The following is a 22,108-nucleotide window of genomic DNA, read 5'->3' as shown; positions in this document are numbered from 1 at the left end:
ATGGGGGAAGGTGTTATTAGTGTACACTAGCCTTTGGCCGTAAAAGGAGGTCAAACATTTTGTCGCAAGGGCCGTTTTGCTACAAATTGAGCAACTTTCCCCCCCTTTCATCTTACAGAAAGTTGGCAGGGAGGGGGGTGGTCATGTGTTACTCATCAGCAACCTGTCACATATACCAATATGTGTGCCGAAAAACGTTGCTCAGGTGTCTTAATACATTCCCCCCGCATATGCCTACTGGGGCAGCAAGTTGGATATATTGTCCAAAGTAAATGGTTCCATATGTACTGTGCTGCATTACATAAAGCATAAGGACAAATTTACTTTATGGCTCTAACTATTACACCCTCATGGGATGAGTAAGACACTTCAATGTACTATTCTGCTGTAAATATTTGGGTTTTGATGCCTGGTATTTGCAGATTTGGCATGTCCGTGGCATACGTTGGTTGGCATGTCCGCGGCATACAGTACGTTGCTCGGTATGTGCATGTTTTACAGCAATCTGTATGTACACAGTGATCTATTAGTAGGCTGCTGGAGTGGCCCGATTCATAGCCCATTTATTTTAAAGATTATAGCGCAGCTACATGACTTTGCTTCAATGCCAATCGGGGTGATTTGACTTAAGTGGGGCATATTTTCTAGGGAAAAAGAAAACTCTTTAAAAAAACATAATCTCATGAACCCCTTTAATACAGCAGCCTAAGGTGGAAAATACCCACCTGAGGTTATCAGGCAGCACATCCCTAGTAGCCAGCTTGTCCTTATATTTAGAAGACCGATTTTAGATAGGACTGAAATGTGTTTGGTGTTAGGGTACTTTCACACTTGCGGCAGGACGGATCCGACAGCCTGTTCACCATGTTGGATCCGTCCTGCGGCTATTTTGCCGTGCCCGCGGGCCGCCGCTCCGTCCCCATTGACTATAATGGGGACGGGGGCGGAGCTCCGGCACAGCACGGAGAAAGCCCGCCGGACTAAAATTACTGCATGTCTGGCTTTTTAGTCCGGCGGCTTTCTCCGGCGCAGCACGGAGCTTCACCCCCGTCCCCATTATAGTCAATGGGGACGGAGCGGCGGTCCGCGGGCACGGCGAAATAGCCGCAGGATGGATCCGACATGGTGAACAGCCTGTCAGATCCGTCCTGCCACAAGTGTGAAAGTAGCCTTAATCGACATGCACAAATTAAAGATGTTTAGCCAGTATTGGAATTTCTTAACATAGAATTTCTTGACCTTCTGTATTGCACTAAGTGATGGATTTTCTTTTGTTTTGATAACCAGCGGCTATATTTGATGGCAGCTATTTAAGCTTTTCTTTTATCATGTTTGCTCTATTAGATTAAAAAGCAGTTTCACTCAATCCATTTGAACTGTAAAATGATGGCTTTTCGAGCAATGCTATTATTTCACTCTAAGAAATGAATTACTGCATTAATTCCCGCTGTTCTCAGTAATTACTGCTGACTGCTATACAAGTAGAAATATACTGTAATATGCTAGTGGTGTATAAATATTCATTTTTCTACGTTAATGGGACAAACAAAATAAGTGTCAATTAATACCGTTTACACATTTAAATGTCTTCTGTACATTTATTTATTTATGCAAGTTAGTTAATTGCTTCAATTAAGAAAATGTTTTATGTAAACTTTTTCCTGTTCTGCATTCTAAATGTTTTGGTAAAAATATGGCTACATGGCTGACCTCCTTGGCTACCAACTTTTTAAAATTGAAGCGGCTTAGTAAAAATAAATCCTCTGTCATGTTGTTTCTCTTTGGTAACAGACTGCAAGTGAACCTTTTCGTAGTCTAATCTGCTACCATTTGTATTCACTTTTCTGTGTCCATAGAGAAGGCTGAAATGTTTACTGATCTTGCGCCTGTGTTGCACTAAATGCCACATTGCGGATTAAATAATTTTATTATGCTGACATAAGTTCAGCAAACATATTCACGTGTCATGTGTGTTTCTTCTTTTCAAGGGTTCGCCGTAAACAAAACAGATATCCTATACTTTTCCTGACACAAGGAGAATCTGAAATCTATCCAGAGCTCATGGATCTCAGGTCTCGCTCCACTCCTTTTGCAACGAGTTTTGCTCAATTTGAGAACATCTTGGTAAGAGTTCATTTCATATGTATATTGTATGTACAGTAAAAAACAGGCCACTTAAGTGTAATGCACGTGTAAGATAGTTGGCTGGAGCAGCCCCTCTTCCCTTTCTCCTGGTCTTCAGTAAGACAAAGAGTGTTTAGCTCTGCAGCTTTGGCTAAGCCCTGCCTCCTCAGTCAGTCTGCAAAGGAAGAGGGAAGAGATCAGCAAGAGATTAAAGGAAATCTGTCACCGCAACCATGGACTATTATCTGCAGTAATACGTGAGTAGTACCGCAAATAAGCAGTCCAGATTACTGCACTGTAATACCTGGTTGGAACTCCTCTCCGTTATGTTAGCATGCTCAGCAGTCCAGACTGTTTTTCAGCGCAGCTTTGAGTGCTGCCACAGAGGAACGGGGAGCAGTTAAGAAGTTAAAAAATATATATAAAAATCAGCGATCTGGACACTTTATCTGTAGTACTATTCATGTATCAATGCAGATGATAGTCCAGAATTGTGGTGACATTCCCTTTAATTCCTGTTTTCCCTGTAGGACTTCTACAACATTGTTTGTTTCAGGAACATGCAGAACATTCTGCAGACTGACATAAAGTGAGATCAGCCTTATCTCCTACTTTTTGGCAGATGTACTTTACCTCTCCTTCAATTAAGCTTCTCCCACTATGTAAAAGCAAAAATTACTGAGTCCTACTAAAGGATCATCAATTCTGCAAAAAACTTTTGAGATGTCTTAGAGACATATAAAAAATGTATATTGGTGGGTGTCTGAGCACAGAGACCCCTGCCGATCACAAGGACGAGAGGAGAGATGCGTGCACAGTTCACGCTTTCTCTACTGCCTGCTGAGGAGGGAATTGAGATGGGCCCATAGAGTTCTGTGGAGCCCGCCTCGTGCGGCGGAGAGGGAATGTTATAGGCACGTGCTTCTCTTCCCTGATTCTAGGAATCATTGGGGGTCTTAGGGCTCAGAACCCACCAGTCTAAACTTTTACATGTCTATATGACATATAACATTATTATTTTTTTTTTTTTAAATGTTTGTGATCTTTTAAGCATTTATTTTTCAGAATTAAAATGTTTACAGATGTTATGAGGGAGATTGTATCATCTCCCTTTTGCCAGAAAAGTGGCTTTAAAAAGTCAGAAGCTGTCTGCGATCTTTTAAATGTGACTTTTTGAAAGAAAAATAGTCACAACTGCCTCCTTCCTTTTTTTTTTTTTTTTTTCTTTTTTTTACACCACCAACACCACTTTCCTAATAGGGGGTATGGCATGGGAGGGGGGCGGCCAACAGTGAAGACAAACTTACCTCAGTTCCCTGCTGCAAATGAAGACCGAAATCTACAGCCTGTGCCTTATGACAAATGCGATGTGTTCTCAATCAGTGCCGGGGACATTAAGACCGGCACAGAAAGCACTTGTCTTAATAAATCTCTCCCTATGTCTTTTTAGTATTGTGATTTCTTTTTTCTATTGTGTTTCATTAGGGAATAAATGTCCATACAGAAGATCTGCTGAAAAATCCACATTATATTCGGGAAGCTAAGTCCAAGGGCTTAGTTATATTTTGCTGGGGGGATGATACAAATGACCCTGAGAATCGGAAACTCATGAGAGAGTATGGCATTAATGGACTCGTCTATGACAGGTACTGTTTTTGTTTAATATAATGATTTTTGAATTTTAATTGATTACCAAATGAAGATTAAAAATAAAATAAAAAAAATACTCAACCGAAGTTGAAAAATGCCAACATGGTTTACCAGCTGGTTGAAAAATAATTTTGTATCGCTGAGTAAAAACAACCACCTCCCTAAATTATAACCTTTTAAGTAAAGAAAACCTGTCAACTTTATGCTGATCTCACTGAGGGCAGCATAAAATAGTGACAGAAATGCTGATGTCAGCGGTGTGTCACTCATGAGCTGAAAGTAAGTGGTTGCTGAGAACCGGCATCATAATCATTGCAGCCCAGGCCCTGAAAAGAGTCAAATCTACTTAAGAGTCAGGTCATTCATAATATCCTGCACTATCACGCATCTGCTGATGATTGGCAGTTCTCTCCTAGAGAGAAAGGGAGAAAACTAGGTAGAAGACTGTCAGTTATCAGCAGATGGGCAGGAGATTATGAATAACCATGACTCTTCTCAGGTGGCCGGGACTCTTTTCCAGGCCCAGTCTGCAATGATTGGGATGTTGGTTCTCGGCAACCACTTACTTTTAAATGACAAATCGCTGAAATCAGCTCGCCTGTCTCTACTTTATTCTGCCTTTAGTATGGACAGCATAAAGTTGATGACAGGTTCCATTTTAAGGTAAAATAATTGTGCAGACTATCAGCACAGACACAAAATCTTATAAGGGCCTCTCCAGTGCAGAACCGATGTGCTGCTTCTATCTAGCAGGGCCAGTGCATGACACAGGAATATGAAGAGCACCAATGAGAGAATCTTATATGCTGTGTACCCTCTAACCAGGCCCTAGGAATGTCCATGTGTAGTTTCCATATTGAAGAGAAGAGGATTGGCACACAGCATGGGAGTAGTGATGCTCAAAGTATTACTAGTCCACTGTGGGGTCCCTTGACTTCTATTTTGCATTCCAGAAAGTAGGTAGGGAGGTGGTCAACCATGCATGTGGCTCTCTCTATTGTAGTTTGAGAGTTGTGAAATGCTAGGCTGTTTCTCTAACTACCATATTGTATATTGGAGAGAATCAAATGATGCATGGTTGCCTCCTCTCGGTCGGAAGTGCCGAATGGGGTACAAGGGGACCCTGCATTTCCTGATAGGTGGAAGTTTGTGAAACACATACACCTTAAATTCTTCAGATGGTAATACCACTTTATGTTTTACTGCAGTCCTTGGGAGTAGTTTAACCTGACAATGTGGCCATTGGACTAAAAGGGCTGCGCTCCCCTGCTTAAAATAAACAGAGCTATTTAAATCAAAATCCTGCAAAGGAGGATCAGAGGCTTATGGGCTTAGAGGCTGAAAATTGTTGTTCTGACAAACTAATAACGTCATTCACACAACCAGCAACCAACCCTTTCTAATTTCCGATCACATATCCCTTTAAGGCCTCATGCACGCAACCGTTGTTTGGGTCTGCGTCCGAACCACGTTTTTTGCTCAGATGTGGACCCATTCACTTCAATGGGGCTGAAAAAGATGCCGACAACAATCTGTATGCTGTCCACATCCGTTGCTCTGTTCTGTGGCCCGCCCAAAAAATTGAATGTCTTATTCTTGTCCTTTTTGCAGACAAGAATAGGCATTTCTATAATAGGCCTACCGTTCCGCAAATTGCAGAATGCACACAGGCGGCATCCGTGTTTCTCACCCAATTCCTTGGGGGACACCGGAAACCTTGGGTATAGCTCAACTCCCTAGGAGGCGTAACACTAAGTGAAAACTGATAAGCCCCTCCTCCAGCAGCTATACCCTCAGCCTGGAGAGAGAGACTACCAGTTTTTGCTTAGTGTCCAAGGAGGCAAGACACTCCCTGCTCTGCAGAGCTGTCTTTTCTCTTTCTTTTTTTCTATTTTATTTTTTAATTTTTCTGCTTTTCACAGGGATAACAGAGACGCCTGGACCTCTCTGTTTCTCCCGGGGTCGAGCTGCGCCAGTGCCGGCTATCCGCACAGCTGCCTTCCCCACTGAAGAAAAGGAGGACCAGGGCAGCCCAGCTCCCCTGCATCCTGCCAGCGCAAGGGTCGCCCACACACCAAGCCCTTCTCCGGCTTCCTGCCACTTCTGTGCCAGTGGCTGAAGGGGCGACCATGCTGGAATGGACAGAGGGTGAAGACATCAGGATGGTGAGAGTGGCTGTTCCAGCCCTGTTCCTGCTACCCACCACCCTCCCTCTCTCCCCACTGCCCCTCCTTCTCTCCCCACTCCCTCTCCCCCTCCTGCACCAAGACTATCACTGGATGCAAATTGTTCTGGGACTACGGCTATGACGGGATATGGACTCTGCTTTACCGTCCAAGCTGGCCTCTGCTGTGGGCCATCTCATTACCAACATTCGTGACACCTTTTAAAATTCACGATGATCCTCCCAGCTCTGACAAGGCCGGTGTGTCGTTTTTCCGCCCCCAAGCAGGCGTCCACAGTATTCCCTCTCCATGCCGACTTCTCGTCGGTAGTCTCTAAGGCTTGACACTCCTGTGGCCCGCTTGTCTAAAAGCACGGCCATTCCTGTGGTGGACGGCTCCTCTCTTCAGTCCGCTGAGGGCCGGCGCATGGAATCCATTGCTAAGGGCATATTTGCTGCCTCCGGTTCAGCCCTCAGGCCGGTCTTTGCTTCCGCCTGGGCCGGAAAAGCAGTTTCGGAATGGGCCTCACAGCTGGATCAGGAACTTGATTCAGACGTCTCCATTCAGGACCTCCGTGCTTTGGCCCAACTCGTTGTTCAGGCAGGGAAATTCATTTGGCCGAGGGAGGGCGAGCAGGTTGGGACTTACACCAGGAGGGCTAAGTCCGAAAAAAAGGCTTCTTACGCCTATCCTAGGAAGAATTAGATGATGGACCGGACGCGGATCGAGGAGCAGAAGCCCTGCGGGAGGACCCTGTGGCTTCGAAAATTATTTCATCCAGGCGGGTCCCGAATACGCGAGAGCCCGCGAAGGGAAGGCCAGCAAGAGACCGTTTGGAAGTGGCATCCGCCATCCATTCTCCGGAAAATCGCGGCAGAGGGCATGCCTACGGTTCTGATAGCCCCGGATTGGCCTAGCCGGCCTTGGTACGCCGACCTAATGCTGCTCCAGAGAGACGCGCCTTGGCCGTCTAAGAGAAGACCTCCTCTCTCAAGGGCCGATCTTCCACCAGCATTTAGGGTAGGGTCGCTACGTTTAACGGCATGGCTATTGAGACCGCAGTTTTAACGCGACGGGGGTTTTCTGCGGATGTGGTTCATACCATGATCCGCGCACGAAAGCCGGCCTTGTCCAGGATTTATTACCGAACCTGGCGGGCCTACCTGTTCTTTTGCGAAATCCTGGATGTTCATCCTCTTAGTTTTTCCCTTCCCACTGTCTTGTCCTTCTTGCAGTCTGGTCTGGACCTGGGTCTGGTTCTCGGCTCGTTAAAGGGTCAGATCTTGGCGCTTTCCATCCTCTTCCAGCGTCCTCTGGCTCCTCTCGGTCCCGTCAAGACCTTTATCCAGGAAGTCGCTCACTCTGTTCCCCCGTATCGCTCTCCCATTCCACCCTGGGACCTTAATGTTGTGCTTGCGGCTCTCCAGTCTTCCCCCTTCGAGCCCTTGCGGAAGGTTTCTCTACGCCTTTTGTCCTGCAAGGTCATTTTCCTTGTGGCCATCACGTCCCTTCGACGGGTGTCTGAATTGGTGGCACTTTCTTGTACGGAACCCCTTTTGGTCTTCCACCAGGATAAGGCAGTTCTTTGTCCGGTTCCTGACTTCCTTCCGAAGTTGGTATCCGCTTTTCACCTCAATGAGGACATCGTCCTCCCTTCCCTTTGTCCGTCCCCTTCTCATCCTCGAGAGCGGGAGCTTCACCGCCTGGATGTTGTTAGGGCTTTGAGGATTTACCTGGAAGTCAGCGTACGGACTCTCTTTTTGTGGTTCCGGAAGGTCCGCGCAAGGGGTGACTGTGTCCAGGGTGTTTATTGCCCGCTTCATCAAGATGTCTATTGCTGAAGCTTACTGCACCAAGGGCAAGGAGACGCCCTTTGGTATTACCACTCATTCTACCAGAGCGGTCGGTTCCTCTTGGGCTCAGAGGCATCGGGCTTCGGCTGAACAACTGTGTTAAGGCGGCCACCTGGTCTTCCTTGCACACTTTCACCAAGTTCTACAGGGTGAACACCTATGAATCGGCGGATGCTGCTTTGGTTTTCATCTTGGGCTGTGGTCCCTCCCCTCTTGGACTGCTTTTAAACGTCCCAAGGTTTCCTGTGTCCCCCAAGAAATTGGGCGAGAAAACAAGATTTTTGTATAACTTACCAGTAAAATCTCTTTCTCGCTCTTCCTTGGACACAGCACACACCAATTGTTTTGGTTTACAGTTACGGTTTAGTTGCCCCTGTCGGGTAGTTGACTTGTTTGGTTTTACATGGTTGGCCATTGCCTTTATTTCACTACTTGGGCACGCAACTGGTAGTCTCTCTCTCCAGGCTGAGGGTATAGCTGCTGGAGGAGGGGCTTAACAGTTTTCACTTAGTGTCACACCTCCTAGGGAGTTATACCCAAGGTTTCCTGTGTCCCCCAAGGAAGGGCGAGAAAGAGATTTTACTGGTAAGTTATACAAAAATCGTGTTTTTGCAGATTTGCAATTTGTAGACCGCAAAACATGGCATGGTGGTGTGCATGTAGCCTTAATGGTGATTGGAGGTGGCTGTTTTACCATGCTATAGTTGCATGATGAAGCACATAGCCTCTAGTGATATGGCTCTTATAAGTAGGAATAGTTACTGTTTGTTCTATGCACAGATTCAATTATGGATTATTGACCAGATTAAACTATGAATTATTACCTATTCACAAAATTCTTTAATAGGAAACATCACCAATGACAGACTCTTGTTGGAATGTTGGGTCGCTTAGTTTTGGCTTGTTTTTTGGCCCAGTCGTTTTCTAAAAATCCCTGATGAGAGTCCCGATATTTGACATTCATACTCTCTCTCTTTGGCAGAGTTCTGCCTAAACACAGTTTGGTCCTACACTGTAGATTGCAAAGAGATCCTGGAGGACTTCTCTGTATTGCAGGGACAGCACTTGGGTCATGTTGGAGCTGCTAAGTGATTCCAAGAACACCACTGGGCCATAAAAAGGAAAGTCACCCAGATAGGGCAGCACAAACCTAATCTGGTGACCGATTCCATTTGAATGAGTATTCCTCTGCCCTCCCACAGAATATACCAGAAATGTCTGATAGATAAGACAGGTTTGGGACCCGCACCCGTGTCTAAATCTGGGGTTTCTGAACACCTGACCTGCCTGGTGCTGCAGCCGCTGCGCTTCTCTCTCCATTCACTTTTATGGTAGTTCCAAAAAAGTCTTCATTCAAAGCAGCTGTTCCACCAGACAGGATGTTCTGGAGATAGGTGCGGCCCCACATCTGAGACCTGTACCTATCAGACATATGTGGCATATCCCATGGCTGAACTGACCATTTCGTAGTATGATGTGTGCTGTTTTATTTTCTTACAGAACGTAAAGGTGCTATGAAGTTGTAGGCTCTCAGGTTACTAGAAGTATGAATGAATGGATTTTTTATTTTTTCATTTCTGCATAACAAGTTATTGATAACTGCACCCTGGTATTCCAAATACCTTCAAAGGCCTGACTTGTGTAAATTAATCCCAGAATAAATTATTTTATAAATGACTCAAATCCTAATCTATATACTATTACTATCATTCACAGATTATACTTTGAGCACATTTAATGTGTATGCCTATAATGGTAGCTAGAAGTAGTCATTTATGTCTTCTTCTGTCAGCTTGGCAGACTATCCAGCTGTTTCTAGAAATATCTGGTTGTATATTTTTTACTACAGATGTAAAAAAGTGAAAAAAAATCGAACAATGGACAGCGCTGGGTGGATATCAAACTAAGGCCACATTCACATCTCCAGTGAACATTTCTGGCAGAGAACAACCTGCCGGAGTTCACCAGATCTGGCGTTCTTGGCTTCTACAGATCACAGCTGGATTCCTATTGAGTATAATGGGATCCGGCCACTTTCTGGCATAAATGCCATGTTTCAGCCAGACATAAAGTTGCATGCAACAGTTTTTGGTGCAGCTGGCATTTGTGCCAGATCAGGCTGCTGGATCATCTTGTCGGAGATGTGAACTCGGCCTTGTTTGAGACAACCCAATTCTTGGTTGTACTCTCCTTAGTACCCCAACCCCTGTATCCAGAATAGCTCATATATGGGTCCTCATCTGGGGCTTCTGTATCAAACCACAAGCTGATCAACAACCAGTCAGGATGAATGTTTATTGTAGTGCCATACAGTTTGCCACTCAATGCATTTCAGGAGGTGTCCCCCCTCATTTTCTCGAGTGGTACACACCGTTCCGTAACATACCTTTTTATATACAGAGGTGAGTACGACCAGGAATTGGCTCGTCTTTATGTTGTGCACTTTTTTTTTCCCACTCTTTTTGACATTTTGTATTTGGTGGCCAATTTCCCGGAGGGTATTTGGAGTGCTAATGGTGCTGCTGTGGACCTAGAATTTCTACAAGGTAATTAAAGATTGGGAGCGGAGGGGTATTATTAAACCCTTACCACTGGCCTGTTTCTTCTAAAGAAGGGATGGGTGACTAGAACTACTACAATGTTAAAGAGGTTTTCCAAGTGTTAAATATTGATCTTACCTCAAGATAGGTCTCCAATATCTGATCAATGGGGGTTAGACTTCCTGCACCCATGCTGATCAGCTGAAGAGCTCTTCCTAGGCCTGTGGCATCATGTACATCATTAACATGGCCATTGACCAGCTCAGTCCCATTCAAGGATAAATCATCAATATTTAAATCCCAGAAAACACCTGGAAGGGCGCCTTCACACACAGCAGATTTTGTTGTAGAAATTTCTACAACTGAAAATCAGTTTTATTCATTTAAATTGGGTTGTTTTGGTGGCAAGCACATGGACTTCTGCAAGCTCTATTCAGATGATTTGTACTGATTTAAGATGCAGAAATTTCTGCAACAGAATCTGCCATGCATCTTAAGGGTACACATGTTTTTTTCACACGCTTTCATACGGTACCAGAAAAGTGTATGAGAATAGACAAATCCGGTGTACACTTAGTTTTTTTGTTTTTTTTTCTCTCCATGTGGAAATTGACCTGCCACGCGGATTTTGAAATCCACCAAATGTCAGTTCTTTGTACTTTTCTTTTGTGTCTTGTGTCTTGTGCCATAGACAGACAAAGCAATAGTGAGCAGGAAGAGAGACAGAAGACTGTGTACGTGCACACTGTGCGCGCTTTCCTTTCATACTGCTCATTGGTGGGGGTGCCGGGTGTCGTACCCCTGCCAGTCTGATATTGATGACCTATCTTGAGGATAGATGATCAATATTAAAAACCTGGAGAACCCCTTTAAGTGGTCGCAGGACGTAGTATTCAGAAACCATCCCATTTCATGTCATAGCCAAGACGAGGTCACTTTCTGCAGGACTATACATGTGAGCTGCTGAACAGTGTAGCGTAGCAACATACCTTCTGTGAGATCGTACACGTATGTGATTTGTAAATATATGTTCGCAACAACCAGAAACCCACAAGACATACGCACGAATTCCACTTGTACCGACACTGTCATCTTAGATAAACTTACATGGCTAAAATACAGCTTCTTTCTGTCTACATATACCGTACAAGTAGGTGTCAACATCAAATGGTAATATATCAAATCTGCATAATAAATGACTAATAAATCAAAAGGAAATTATTATAGTTTACTGGTCAGGGGACACAGAGTCACAGTCGTATTAAGCAGAAATAACAGTAAAATAACTGTGCTCACTGGCCTACCTATAGCTTGAGCTGGTAACAATGTTATTTCAGTTTGTGTTGTTTCTATAGCTTGCATCCATTAAGCGTATCCTGACTAACAAAGTCTTTGTATGGCGGTAGCCATATCATTTCAGGTGCCACAGGGACTTTAAGGAGGACCTGTCTCCACCAAATACAGTGCAATCTGCCGGCAGCCTGTTATAGCGCCGACGTTCACAGGGGTGTGCAGGGGGGGCTGTTGTATGATATCTGTTAAGAATAAATCAAGGCAACTGGACGTACTGTAGATTTTTTTTTTTTTTTAAACGTTTCACTCGTTCTTCCAACGAGCTTTCTCAATTCTGAAGAACGAGTGAAACGTTTTAAAAAAAATCTACAGTACGTCCAGTTGCCTTTATTTATTCTTTACAGATATATACCATGACCTGGATAAATGAGAACCTTCACAGACACGCTGTTGTATGATGTTGGATAACCCCTATAAAGCTACCATACACATTCAGTAGTTGTCAGCTGTCTCTCCTGGCTCCTTCCCAGCTTTCCCATAGACATACATGTTTGACTTGGCCAAACATGTCTGTGTATTCTATGGGGAGAGCTGAGAAAGCGACCACAATACACTTCTGGCAGCAGCTTATCTCCCTGGAGAACAAGGACTTGGCAAAAATATTCCTTTTGCTCGTTCCTATGATGTCGGGGAGGTCCGCAATCTCCCTGCACACATTAGTGTCGCTAATCTGCTCAGCTCCTCCTGCTTTATGACAGGTTGCCGTCAGATTGCACTTTGTTTCATGGTGACAGGTCTGACATGATCTCAGCCTGTACAGACAATGAAACTAACATTTGGTTTCAGACATATGTTCTGTAGATTGCCCTGAGATTTCTATATGAGCAGACCCTATGTTGTCATAGATATGGCCTTGCGCATGCAGTCGTATTTTGTTCTAGATGCGACCAACATACATTTAGGTCTCTCAGGAGGTGACCACGCTATTGTATTAATAGAAAAATTTCAAAGGTCTCTCGGACCTTACGTGGCTCTTTATTCCTCTCTGACTAGTTACATAAAATTTAAACTTTGATTAGCTTCTCATTAAAATATCCTGTTTTCATCAAGAAAGAACACCATTAAAATTCCTCGAAATATGGAGTGGGATTCTGTGTTTTGTGCTTTTGAATACAATCACTTTTGCCAATACACAGCCTCATTTGGAGGTGCCTGATAGGAGGAATCACCTGAGGCTGTGTATTGGCAAAAGTGATTGTATTCAAAAGCACAAAACACAGAATCCCACTCCATATTTCGAGGAATTTTAATGGTGTTCTTTCTTGATGAAAACAGGATATTTTAATGAGAAGCTAATCAAAGTTTAAATTTTATGTAACTAGTCAGAGAGGAATAAAGAGCCACGTAAGGTCCGAGAGACCTTTGAAATTTTTGTATTTTGTTCTAGACAAAGCTTGATCAGGCTTTGTTTCTGCGCCTGCAATTTCACATTATTCAGATGGAGTTCAGCTGCAATGTCAGTCACGGTACTTTATAATAAGACAGCGCATTACATCATGGTCTTTAATTTGGGCACTTTTGTTCCTTTAATCCCGAACTACCATAAGATCACTGCTCTGCCCTTATACAGGTAACCATTATTTTAGTAGGAGCCTCAGCTGCAGTACCCAGGAACGGCCACTACGTGGTGTGCAGAGCTGTGGTTTTCAGACTCCGGAATCTGCAGTTGCTGCTGGCAGATGTTTGGTGGGAGGTCTGGGTGTCGGACCCCTACCAATCTCATTCCTAATGACCTGCTCTGATGATAGGTCATCAATATGTTAGTCCCTGAAAACCCATTTTATTAGATAAACAGGGAAACTGCATGAAGTAGTTGTAGTACAATATGTAAGACCATATACTGCAGCCTGTAGGTTCCTCATTCATACAGATGAGGTCTGATATGACAGTGCTCTTACTTATGGAAAATATTTTTAACCCAGGGCCATCACACCGTTTTGTGATATTTCACAGCATTCGTTACATGTGTCCCGCAGATTATCTAGGTTCCCATGAAAGGACTGACAGCTATCCCTCCCAAACCATATGATACACATGGGGAGAGGGGAGGGAACTACTGCTACTGCCAGGCACCATTAACCACATCTTATCTCCCGTAGGAACAAATGGATTGGGCATGTTTAAGTCCATCTGCCGTCAGGAGAGATTTGGGACACCCCTGTAACATGTTAGATGATTGGCTGAGCCCATCAAAATCATTAATCTAATGTTTCTAACCTGCTTAAATTAACACTTTCCCTTGGTGCTATGTTTTCTTATGTTAGAATTAAAACTGAGAACTGTATATAAAGACATGTTATCCTCTATGTCCCAGGAGTTAAAGGGGCTCTGCAGTTCTTTTAAACTGATGATCTATCCTCTGGATAGATCATCAGCATCTGATCGGTGGGGTTCTGACACCCAGGCCCCTCGCCTATGAGCTGCGGCCTTCTCGCTGTTTACCGCAGGCCCAATGACGTCACGACTAGTATCACTGGCCTGGGCAGAGCTAAGCTCCATTTAAGTGAACAGAGCTTAGCCGCGCCCAGGCCAGTGACACTAGTCGTGTCGTCACCAGGCCTCCGGTAAACAGCTAGAAGGCTGCAGCGCTACTGCCAGCGACTCTGCCTTCTTAAACAGCTGATAGGCTGGAGTCCCGGGTGTCTGACTCCTGCTGATCAGATGCTGATGATCTATCCAGTTTAAAAGAACTGCAGAACCCCTTTAAGCCCCGCTTCCTTCCTTCTCACTGGCATCTGTCTGGCTGTAAGACAGCTGGCTGGCCCTACGCCTTAGATATATGTTGACAGAACCCACTGATATTGGGTGGACCGGCCTACCATCTAATGAGCATGGGAAGGGGGGGGTCTTCAAAGTCTCTGCTGACAGAAGTTGAAATCTAACTGCGCAATCCTTTTATTCTTGGGGAGATAACCTCTGACAGCACCGTATCCTTTCGGCCCATAGAGAACACATGCGTGCTTGGTCACACGTTTGCTTTTAATGAGTTTTATCATTTAACTACATGCAAGTACGGATGAGCGAATCGACTTGGGATGAAACATCTGAAGTTGATTCACATAAAACTTTGTTTGAATACAGTATGGAGCGAGTGCTCCGTACAATATTAGAATGTATTGCATCAGATGAGCCAAAGTTATTACTTTGTGAAGTCTCGTGAGACTTTGCGTAATAACTTCATAAATTGATTTATACTGTAAAAAAAAACTATTTCCTGAACTCTGTTTCGGTTCCAAGTGAGACTTCACAAAGTAATAACTTTGGCTCATCTGAGCCAATACATTCTAATATTGTACGGAGCACTCGCTCCATACTGTATTCAAACAAAGTTTTATGTGAATCAACTTCGGATGTTTCATCCCAAGTCTATTCGCTCATCCCTACATGTAAGCTACTGTACATTTTAAAGAGCTTTTCGACTCTACTAATATATCCACTTTATTAAATACCCTCTTTGTATTCCCCATAAAGTAACAATTCTAGAGCGTCTTTTCTTAAAACTCTCTGGCCTTCCTCTGTTATTCCTCTATGAAACCTAAAAATAAGTTGACATCTGTGTCCCTTCTTATAATGCCATTGCCAGACTGTACGGGATCACACCACTTTGACTAGGGAAATCGTACCACCTAGCTGCCAATTTGCTCATATTCAAGCGGAATAACCAGAGGAATGGTATAAGTGTAGAGTTTGAAGTTGCTGCAGAATTATTTCATGAGGAATACAAATATTTACTAAAAGAAATCAAATTTATATTTCTAAATGCAGCTTTGAAAAGATAAGCCGGAGTTCAATATCTTTACCTTTTAATATTCTAGTAGTTCTGCTATGAAGTCTCATCTTGATTATTTTTCTTCTGTGTATTTTACAAAAGTGTACACTGATGTTCCACCAGGGGTTAACTGTCCTGTGTTTTGCTGTTGATTGTGTCTTGCGTGGCTTTCCATGGCTGTGGCACGTGTGATTGAGCTGCCTGTAATAATGTTACTGTTTTCATGGGTTACAGGCAGCTTTAAACACTATGAATGTGCAAACTTAAGGGGTTTTCCCACAAAAAAATTATATGTATCCTCTATCCACTTGGAATAGTGGATAATTGATCTGTGGGGGTCCAATTGCTCCCTTCCTTTGAGTGGAGAGACAGATGTGCATATCCTCTGCTGCTCCGTTTAACTTTATGGGACTGCTGGACATCTCTGTTAAGAGAATATTGCAGCCGATCAGTCGTCTATGGGGGTCGTTCATATGAACGATCCCACCAACTAAACTGCCCAACCAGGGAGTTATTATATATTTTTTTTAAATAAAAAAATTCCCTGGTGCTTGAGCACAATGGCAAGTGATCACCTGATTCCATTAATAATGTTTCAGCCGATGAACAGCTGAAGTTTTCCAGCACGGTGGAATGCATTTTCGGAAGACGGGAGTCTGCTCGTTCGCACTCGTTTTTCAAACCACGGTTGGCTGTAAAGGCCGAAATCTGCCATTCTGGCCATTTTTTTTTAAATCGGATTTTTTTTTTGTTATGAAATTTGTGTATATGTACTGTATATGAAAATAATAAGTATATGCCTTAGTAAATCAGATGTACACAAACCCGGTTCAGGTAATGAATAATACACATTTTGAGAAGAACAACAGAATAGTTGTACATTTGCATACAGATGTAAATAAACCTTAACCCCTAACCTAATGCAGTAATTATACCTTTTACTAGTCTCTTATCTTACCGTACCAGTGGTCATAACTATAACCATGTATGCCCTCTTTTGTATCCATGTTATATTTTGAACACCTTATCTTAGAATGTTACTTCTCACTCATAAGCAAAAGACGTCCAGATGGTATCCCTGGCACTAATACCCACTGCCCCCAAATAGATTAAAATTTCGTAAAAGCATTTCTCTTGGCATTTATTCCTCTCTCCAACTCTATTACATTCCGTCCATTTTTAATCTTGTGTGTATGGCCACTTAGCCCACAGAGATGAATGCTTATGCTCAACACTGCTGCATTTATACTGCAGGTCACAGGACCCCATTCTCATGGTCCGTAGACGTCCCAGTGAATTAACTCCCGCCAATCAGACCTTTTATTCCCTGTCCAAAGTTCGGTTTGTGGGAAGACCTCTTTAGGAAATATGATGCAATTAATTAACTTGGTTGAGGACAATTACAAATCCATGGAGTATGCAGTAATTATCACAATCTAGTCTGACTTGTAAGGCTCTGTTCACATCTTGTTTGAGCGTTCTGTCCGATGTGTACATCAGGAGTATTACACATCATGGAAATGTTATGCATAGGTTTCGGGAGCTCTCCTGAGTCATATGCTGAATGTGCAAAAAAATTGAGATGTGAACCTAGCCTAACCTATACTTGAATGGCTGTGAACCTCGGAGCGGATGCAGGCCCATTTATTTCAGTGGGGCCGCAAAAGATGCGCACTGCACACAATCTGCTGTCCGCATCCTTAGGTCCGTTCCGCGGAACCACAAAAAAAATAAAATGTCTGCAAGCTGATATAGAATAGGTATTTCTAACAAAGAGTGGGAGGTTCAGATCTGCAATTTTCTGACCGCAAAACAGATATGGTTATGTAAATGCCCCCATAGAATTATTGCTGGATGATTACTGCATAGTTTACTCTTCCAGCTGCAGGGTAAACCGTGACACGTGATCTAAATGTGTTTTTGTTTTTTACTTCCAGGATCTGCGACTGGAACCCAGAACAACCAAACATATTCAAAGTTGAACAAATGGAGCGTCTTAAGCGGGAGCTACCTGCTGAAATGCTGCAGAGCTGCCTCTGCCCGGTGGTCAACCACTTTGTCTGTACCGCAACAAGCTGCACAAACGGCAGCAAGCGACTGGAATCCAATGGTGTCATTAACCACCAGCCAGTTTAATGTCTCGCTCGCTCATTCTACTGACATCTCAGGGGCCACATCATCTTGTGCTAGCAAAGCAATAGCATAGCCATTTCCCGCCTGCTGTCTGTGTATTTTCTTGGCTAGATTTAGTTGTCATTTCATTGTAAAAAAAATAATAATAATAATAATGTACAGTAAGACCTGTCCTCAGTAGAGATGAGTGAATTTCATATTTTGAAATTCGTTCACGATTCGTTTGGTGGTAGAAGCAGAATTGCGTTATGGATTCCGTTACCACGGACCAGAACGAAATTCTGTGACGGAATGCATATCGGATCCATCCCGTTATGCAGGGGCATAACTGAAATGGGACGGATCAATTATGCAGCCCATAGACTTCTATTATGATGGAAGAATTGCGTTATGGTCCGTGGTAAAGGAATCCTTAACGCAATTCTGCTTTTACCACGAAACGAAGTGTGAATTAATTTCTAAATCAAAAAATTCACTCATCTCTAGTCATCAGTGCAAGCAATGTCCTGATGCTCAAGTTTTGTGCAGTGTAAAATGCCGCCATGTCACCATAGTACCTCAGCAGGGAAGGGTTTGCATTTTCCTTCAAGTGTAATATCCATCCTTTGCACAGCCGTTCTCAGTGTGCTTGTTAGAGATGAGCGAATTTCTTGTTATGAAATTCGCTTGGTGGTAAAAGCAGAATTGCGTTATGGATTCCGTTGCCGCAGACCATAATGCAATTCTGACGGAATCCCTTTAGAGGCATTCTGTTATTCTTTCCGTCATAATAGAAGTCTATGGCCTGCATAACGGATCCGTCCCGTTTCCGATGTGCAGGAAAGAACTCCTGCACCAAAACAAAGTGTGAACGAATTAAAAAATATGAAATTCGATCATCTCTACGTCTAATCCCTGTACTGTATTTATAATTATTTCTGCCCATTTAATGGATTACCTCAGTTGCAGAATTTTGCACGGCTCAATGCAGTGGTACAATACAATGTGTCATTGCGTTCCAGTCCTTTTTTTCTTTTTTTTTTTTTTTTTTTTTTTCCTTTAATGGTAGGATTATCATGATGTTCACTAAGCCATTGTATCCTAGTAGTATAGACACATTGGTGATTTTTCTTTTCTACGTGTATGCCTGCTTGCATTGTGCCCGGTCAGATGAACAGATTATGGTAGGTCTTAGCTGTTCTTGGGGAATTTAGTATGATGAGGCAGACACTCACTGCTCACACATCTGTAATATTAGTATGAGGTATGAAACCCTTGTGTGCATTTATAGCCGATAGGTCTGGGTTGCACGCATATTAACTTAGGATGTTTTTAACCTATTTGCTGGGGGAGGGAAGAAACGTAGATAATGTATTCAAACAATGCTTGCTCTACCTGCTGCAAGCACAGAGATGAATCATGGTGCTTATACATTTTCCAAAAGCCGATATGTACAGTATGTATGTGTGTGTGTGTATATGTATATATATGTATATATGTATATATATATATATATATATATATATATATATATATATATATATTTGTGTGAGTTTCTTAGAAATTATGTGCTAGATGCAGCAATCGCCTTGTGGATCAGCAGTTTCCATAAGGGGGAACACTAAGCATGCCCGCCATGGACTGTTCCTGCACCCGCTGCAGGTTTTCCATACAGTCACCACACCTCTGGAATGTAGCTTTGTCTTTAGCACAAGCAGTCTTTTAATGTACATGTAGACAGAATTGTCCACCTTGTAGGTAGATGTTAGCACGGTTCTAAACGTGCACCCTGATGGAGTTATGCATACTGCCTATACAATGAAGTCAGCTGTTTGTTTCCTAGTAGTCATGTAGGTGATGACATACTGAAAGTGGAAGAAACTATATTTTTTTCCCCTTTTATACACTGGCTGCCTTGGTACACAGTAGGTATGCATACTGATGATGAATTCTGGCTCACCGCACAATCCAGACATATGCATTATACAAACTGTATTCCCGCTGACACCAGTCAGTCGCCATGTCTATAGTGCACTAATGTTTCAGTGTGCCTTTTGTGCATAAAAAGGACTATACTTCTACCAAATACCCCTCACCTGGTGTTTGTGCTGGGGGGAATGTAAGCAGCAGTGTCTGTACAAGGTGCAGTTCATGAAGCCTGTATTGTACAAAATACTTTACTCTGGGGAAAGGTCTGTTCTGCTTGGTTTCCTTTGCTCCTTCAAAGTCAATAGAATCATTACCTAGTTGATCTGTCACATCAGTCATGGGTCTTGTGATAACTGAAGCCATGATCCCAGTGTGAACAGAGCTGTTCTCCTCCACACCATAAAAATGTAAGTTGTCTTTGTTCCAAGGGAACTTGTCACATTGCAGATGCAGTCCAATCTGCAGGCAGCACGTTCTAGAGCAGGAGGAGCTGAGCAGATTGGTATATAGGTTTGTAGGATACGATCCAGTGTAGCTAGCATTGATTGAAAGCTCTGCTCTTCTTGGCTTAGGAGTCCAGTGGGCGGTCCTACTCAGTGACTGACCGTTTTTCCTGTGAAAGTGTACATACAGAGATAGCTGTCAGTCAGGGATAGGGTTTACCTCTGGTCTCCAAAACCCAGAAGTAGAGGTTTAAATGAATACATTCCTACCCACTAAACGATATATCAGTCTGCTCAGCTCCTCCTGTTCTATAACATAATGCTTGCAGATCAAGCTGCATTTTCAATATGACTGGTTCCCTTTAAGCTTTTAATCGCCAACATACAATGTGCCAAAAGCACTGAAAATCTATTAGCAGGTGGACAACGGTAACCTATCTGTACTGCCTCCAAATAAAGGCTAAGACAAGACATGAATTGACAATGACACTGTAATGTATTAGCTACTTTGAAATCCCCTTTTTGTGCTTCCACTTAAGTCTTAGGGGGGAATGCATTCTAACCGGTAGAAGACTTTGTCAGTGTGGGGAGTCTGAGCCGTCTGAGTGGGTGAGAAGTACCCTCTTTTGAGTAATAACGTTGGCTTTGTATGCCTCATTCCATTTAAATGACATTGCCTCCACACATCTGTAAAGTTTCATACTTGACCATTGAAATCCATATACTCCCCGTTTCTGGGGGTTGATCTCAATTATTCAGGAGTTGTGGTGATTTTTTTTTTTTACAATTCAGTCAGGTGCTTGCACCGCCTCCTGGTATCTATTAGTATTGGTGATGTATCGCGTACCTTTTATTTATTATACTTACTCCAATGCATGTGTCTGCATCGCTGCTGATTTTCTTTCTTCGTAGAGTGTCATTGTTAGTGTGTACTTTCTACTTAATAAAGTCTCTTCACCCGCACAGATTTTAGCATTTTTATTGTTTGTTGATTATGAAATGTGTTGTACTTGAAATAATAGCTAATTTTTCACATTTTGGTATTTTGACCACATCCTTCACTTTTCACAGGGAACTACATGGTCCCTTATGTATTATAACATATCTAACGTAACAAACAAATCACAACCACTCTTTAGGTAGCTGTAGGTGTGCAGTCGTGATGAAAACTAAATACAAGCCTCTTTTAATTCAGGACATAATAAAATATCAGTTTTCTAGCAAGACTTAATTAGGTCACTGTAACCTCAAATGTACTGCACACAACATATATCGGTGTCATTATTTACTCCACAAAGAATGAAGCCAAAATAGGAAAGCCATGTGTGAAAAACTAAGCACGCCCCTTGTGGCAATAGCTTGTAGAACCAACTTTAGGCTGGGTTCAAATCATGCTTTTGTTGTACATTTAATGTATACTGATGGGGTGGGGGGGGGGTGCTAAAGCGAAGTACACTAGTCTTTTCCATCCTGCAGGTTATTATTATTTTTTAAACAATGGAACCCTATGGTGACGCATGTTGAACGCAAGACAATAACATGATTTGAACCCAGCCTAAGCATCATTAACTTGAAGTAACGGTTTTCTGTAAGACTTAGGCCTCATGCACACGACTGTTGTGTTCTGTTTCCGTGTCTCTTCCTTTATTTTTGGAGGATCACCAGACATGAAGGAAAGTAAAAAAAAGTCTAAGTCAAGTTTGCCATGCAAATGATAGCAAAAAAAACGGACCTGGATGACAATCTTGTGTGCGTCCGCGTTTTTCCACGGACCTATTGACTTGAATGGGTCAGCGAACCGTTTTCCGTGAAAAAAAATAGGACAGGTTATATTTTTTTGACGGACTGGAACCACGGACGCGGATGACAAACTGTGCATTAGCCGAGTTTTCAACGGACCCATTGAAAGTCAATGGGTCCGCAGAAAATCACGGAAAACGGACACGGAGTGAAACGACGGTCGTGTGCATGAGGCCTTAAGCAGTCTCTCACGTCGTTCTGGAGAAATTTTGGCCTACTCTACAATGTTGCTTTATTTTTATTTCTTTATAAATATTTATTTAAGCAGTATATTTATAACAGCGTCTAATATACCTGGTCCTCTGGTGGTCCCTTTTGCTTGGATCGACCACCAGAGGACACAGGCAGCTCTGTAATAAGTAGCACTACA

The 22,108-nt window shown here is 43.0% G+C and overlaps 1 protein-coding gene across 2 annotated transcripts in view; it reads left to right on the top strand.

Moving 5' to 3' along the window:
- Window positions 1–20,901, top strand: part of GPCPD1 (glycerophosphocholine phosphodiesterase 1) — an 80,321-nt gene extending 59,420 nt beyond the window's left edge. For both annotated transcript variants that reach the window (XM_044289830.1, XM_044289831.1), the window contains exons 18-20: window positions 1,989–2,124; window positions 3,610–3,770; window positions 17,392–20,901. In XM_044289830.1, the coding sequence (XP_044145765.1) occupies window positions 1,989–2,124; window positions 3,610–3,770; window positions 17,392–17,590 (496 nt within the window). In that variant the 3' untranslated portion in view covers window positions 17,591–20,901. The remainder of the gene's footprint in view (window positions 1–1,988; window positions 2,125–3,609; window positions 3,771–17,391) is intronic.
- The last annotated feature ends 1,207 nt before the right edge of the window (window positions 20,902–22,108 follow it).

This window comes from Bufo gargarizans, chromosome 4 (assembly GCF_014858855.1).
Source record: "Bufo gargarizans isolate SCDJY-AF-19 chromosome 4, ASM1485885v1, whole genome shotgun sequence".
NCBI classification, from domain to species: domain Eukaryota; kingdom Metazoa; phylum Chordata; class Amphibia; order Anura; family Bufonidae; genus Bufo; species Bufo gargarizans.
The sequence above is the reverse complement of the archived record's forward strand: the minus strand, read 5'-3'. Positions and strand labels throughout refer to the sequence as shown.